The sequence below is a fragment of the Tupaia chinensis genome, unplaced genomic scaffold (assembly GCF_000334495.1).
Source record: "Tupaia chinensis unplaced genomic scaffold, TupChi_1.0 Scaffold000561_1, whole genome shotgun sequence".
NCBI lineage: Eukaryota > Metazoa > Chordata > Mammalia > Scandentia > Tupaiidae > Tupaia > Tupaia belangeri.
Window position 1 is genome coordinate 4,126,042 of NW_006160074.1, and position 4,412 is coordinate 4,130,453.

General features: G+C 48.4%; 1 protein-coding gene across 1 annotated transcript in view; it reads left to right on the forward strand.

Annotated features, from left to right (window-relative positions):
* The window catches only part of NDUFS3 (NADH:ubiquinone oxidoreductase core subunit S3), an 8,516-nt gene extending 4,385 nt beyond the window's left edge, over positions 1 to 4,131 (forward strand). The window contains exons 4-7 of the mRNA XM_006157827.3: positions 733 to 882; positions 1,997 to 2,122; positions 2,257 to 2,376; positions 3,883 to 4,131. Of these exons, the coding sequence (XP_006157889.1) occupies positions 733 to 882; positions 1,997 to 2,122; positions 2,257 to 2,376; positions 3,883 to 4,050 (564 nt within the window). The 3' untranslated portion in view covers positions 4,051 to 4,131. The remainder of the gene's footprint in view (positions 1 to 732; positions 883 to 1,996; positions 2,123 to 2,256; positions 2,377 to 3,882) is intronic.
* The last annotated feature ends 281 nt before the right edge of the window (positions 4,132 to 4,412 follow it).

The window sequence follows — 4,412 nt, forward strand, 5'->3', positions numbered from 1 at the left end:
GGTGATTAAGGGTGCTGGACTCCCACATGGCCAACTGCGGTTCGAATCCTGGACCTGGCAGCTTGCTTTCTCTCTCTCACTCTCTCACTCTGTCCCTCTCGGCAAATTTAAATAAGTAAATAAAGTTAAATAAAAAAGAAGGAAAGAGCGGGACCAGCAGTTAGCATAATGGCTGTGTCGCTGGACTCCGTCCCGGACCTGGTGGCTTAGACTCAGGCCGGGCGCGTGTGCGTGCGTGCCCAAGATCCTGAGAGGAGAATGGAGGAGAAGGGATTGTGGCGTGGCCATCCCCCCTGGGGGGTGATTTCTCACTTTCTGTCTCTGTCTGGCGAGCGCACGCGCCCTATAGCAAAAAACCTCTCAAAAAAAAAAAAAAAAAAAAAGGAAAGAGCCATGACCTGGTGGCTTAGACTCAGGCCGGGCGCGTGTGCGTGCGTGCCCAAGATCCTGAGAGGAGAATGGAGGAGAAGGGATTGTGGCGTGGCCATCCCCCCTGGGGGGTGATTTCTCACTTTCTGTCTCTGTCTGGCGAGCGCACGCGCCCTATAGCAAAAAACCTCTCAAAAAAAAAAAAAAAAAAAAAGGAAAGAGCCATGTTCTCAGGGCATGGCTTCAAAGAAAGCACTCTCTTCTATCCCAAAGTTGGACTATTTTCTCTGCTTTATACCAGCTGACCCCAGCCGACATTGACTGTTCCCTCGGTCGCAATTGGTTCCTTCTCCCTGACCGCAGGTGTCCTGCTTCAATGAGCTAGAGATCTGCATCCATCCTGACGGAGTCATCCCCGTGCTGACTTTCCTCAGGGATCACACCAACGCACAGTTCAAATCCTTGGCTGACTTGACAGCAGTGGACATCCCAACGCGGCAGAACCGTTTTGAGGTCAGGAGATTTGAGGAGATAAGGAAGATTAAATAGCAAAGAGGACAAAGCAGTTTTGGGGTGACAAGTACCTACAGGGACCATAGTCTCCTTAGTTTCAGCAATAGAACTCAGCAGTTAAACTGGGACTTCAGAATCAAGTAGACCTTGAGTTTGTGTCATTGCTGTGCCACTCATGGACTACATATCCTCAAGACATTTTGCTTAATCTGAGTTTTAGCTTTCTCATCTGCAAGATAGGTATGAAGTGGTCCCTATCTGTAGGGTGATTGTAAGGGTAAGATAATGCAGGTAAACCACTAGCACACAATAAATTCTCAGTACATTTATAGCTGTTAATATTTACTGATGGGGACCAGCAGGTGGCGTGGTGGCTAGGGCACTGGACACTCCCACATGGCCAACCATAGTTCGAGTCCCAAACCTGGTGGCTTGCTTTCTCTCTTTCTCTCTCTTTCTCTGGCCAAATTAAAATAAATGAATGAATAAATTAAGTAAGTAATTCTTTTTTAAAAAATTACTGATCATTTACTGTTTGCCAGACCCTAGGTTCAAAAGAGAAACAGCATGCAGTTTATCCTCTAGGAATCCCCCGACACAATCTAGTGAGGGAGAGAGACATATAAACAGCTTGTTGTAGTAATGTAATGCTAGAGAGACGCTAATATAATGTTAGAGGGAGGCTTTAAGAACACAGGAGGGACACTTAGCTCTGTCTGGGAGTCTTCTGTGAAGAGAGAATGTTTGTGCAGAGTTTTTATAGATGACCAAGAGATCAGGTATTAGCCTAGTGATGACTGGGATATCCCAAACGAAGGGAATGACATGAGTAAAGACAGACATGCTGACATGCTGAGCTCCAGCCAGGGCCTTGAGGAGTTGTAAGCAGGGTCACAGTGTGGAATCCCAACCTGAAGGGAATGACATGAGTAAAGACAGACAAGCTGACATGCTGAGCTTCAGCCAGGGCCTTGAGGAGATGTAAGCAGGGTCACAGTGTGGAATCCCAACCCATCCTGTATCCACACAGCTGATGCTCCCAGCCAGGGACTCCTACTCCAGGCCTCTCAGGCCTGTGGCCACCTGGTTTTCCAGTTCCCTCTGTTCTCCCTAGATTGTCTACAACCTGCTCTCTCTGCGCTTCAACTCACGGATCCGTGTGAAGACCTACACAGATGAGCTGACGCCTGTTGAGTCCGCTGTCTCTGTGCACAAAGCAGCCAACTGGTATGAGAGGGAGGTGAGTTACTGGGCTCAGTGGGCCCTGCCTCTCAGCTAGAGTTGCAGAATTGGTTGAAATGCAGGGTGTGGTGTGGCCCTTCACCCTGTTGTTGGCCCTGGTGCATGTATCGTCCAAGGGCCTTTCTTTTCTAGATCTGGGACATGTTTGGAGTCTTCTTCGCCAACCACCCTGACCTAAGAAGGATTCTGACAGATTATGGCTTTGAGGGACATCCTTTCCGGAAAGATTTCCCCCTCTCTGGCTATGTTGAGGTAGGAGTCTTGGAACTGGGATCACAGCCTCAGGGCGGCACTGGCAGGGAACCTGGGAGATGGTTAAAAAGTAAGGTCTGCAGATTGTGCTGACTTAAGAGTATGAACTCTGGATTCAAATCCTAGCTTCATTTTTGTAACTGGGGCAAGTTACTTAATTTGATTACAACTCAGTTTCCTCATTTGTAAAATAGGAATAACAGCATTTAACAAATTTGCAGTTACTATTAAATGATGCCTGTGTAAAGCCTGGTATTTTGTAAATGCTCAGTTGATGCTACCATTATTATCATTTTAATGATCAAGTCGCTTTGAGGACATAGTCTACCCCTGAGACCCAAAAATAGAGGATTATTTTACCCTTCTCTGGCTCTGTGGGGAGGTACTTGAGAGGACAGACACTAAATGTCCATATGGCCGCGGAGGCCCAGCAGGGAATGCACAAGCAGGAAGACGCGCTATGGTCCTTGCTAGCTGGGAGGCTGGAGCAGGAGGATCACAACATGGAGAAACTCAAAAATACCTTTCATTCTCATTCTCCCTCATCCCTACTTTCTCTCTTTAAAAAGAAAAAGGCCATTGGGACCAGCAGTTGCATAATGGCTATGTTGCTGGACTCCCACGTAGTCGACCGCGGTTTAAGTCCTGGACCGGGTGACTTAAATTCATGCCAGGCGCGTGTGTGTGCGTGTGCCCAAGATCCCGAGAGGAGAATGGAGGAAAAGAGATTGCGGTGTGGCCATCCCCCCAGGGGGGTGATTTCTTGCTTTCTGTCTCTCTGTCTCTGTCTCTGTCTGTTTGGCGAGTGCACAAACCCTATAGCAAAAACCTCTCCAAAAAAAGAAGTTGAGATCTGTGGTGCTCTAGCCCTCCTCTATCTGCCCAAACACTTCTGGTTTTTTTTAGTGCTTTGCATGCTCCTGTTTTTCTCTCAAGCAACTTCTGGTCAGGGCTGCTTCCTCCTCTCCTCTCACTCCTGTTTGTTCAACTTGGTTGCCTCTTCACCCAGTACCCGATTATCCTCACCTTGTCCAACTGATCCCCCATGAACAAGAAAAGCCATGCCAGATCTTGACGGTGAAAATGCCAAAGCCATAGGACCTAAACTTGTGTGTGTTCCCACTAGGTTCTCTCTTTCCAGCCACTGACTGTCCCTAACGCTAGACAGGTGCTTACCATTATTTTATAAGAGTGTGTGCATGGTGAGCAGTTACCCTGCTGGAGAGGGCTTCAGAGCTCCTAATTTGATGCTGGGCAGGGAGTCTGGCCAGTGCCCTCAGGCATGAGTGGTTGGGGCCCCCTGGGAATCCACCCATAGCTGGTTGGGATATGATCCGATGGTAACAGATATGGATGGACACTTATGACAGAGCCTGGGAAGAGGCTGGGATAGGAGTCAAGGACAGAGGGACAGCGGCTGGGAAGTCACCTAATGGCTTTGTGAAAATGGGCTCCATAGTGGCTATAGGCCTTCCTCAGTGCTCAGGCCTGTGTTTATTCCTGCAGTTACGCTACGATGATGAGGTGAAGCGTGTGGTGGCCGAGCCACTGGAGTTGGCCCAAGAGTTCCGCAAATTTGACCTGAACAGCCCCTGGGAGGCTTTCCCTGCCTATCGCCAGCCCCCTGAGAGTCTTAAGCTTGAAGCCGGAGACAAGAAGCCTGAAGCCAAGTAGCTCCTGGGAGGCGTGTGGAACCTGGAAAGTGCTTTATCTATAAATGAGTGTCTGTAAATAAATTCCTACTTAGTCTCATCATTTCCTGTGTGCTTATAATAGGCAGAAGTGTTTCCCTGCTTCCTTAAAGAGAGGGAAAATCTGTTTTCTTTTGAATTGCCAAAGAGTACATCCACTTGAAAGAAACGGGGGGGGAAAAAGCACCTCCAGTAGTAGGGCATGGCAACACTGCAGTCCCTTCTCCATTTCCCTATTCTGTTGGGATTTGGGGTGCACACATGTCTAACATGTTTCCAAACCACTCAGGCCAGCATTCAAACTGTAGTTGGCCACGTGGGATCTAACTCCCCCAACCACTAGGC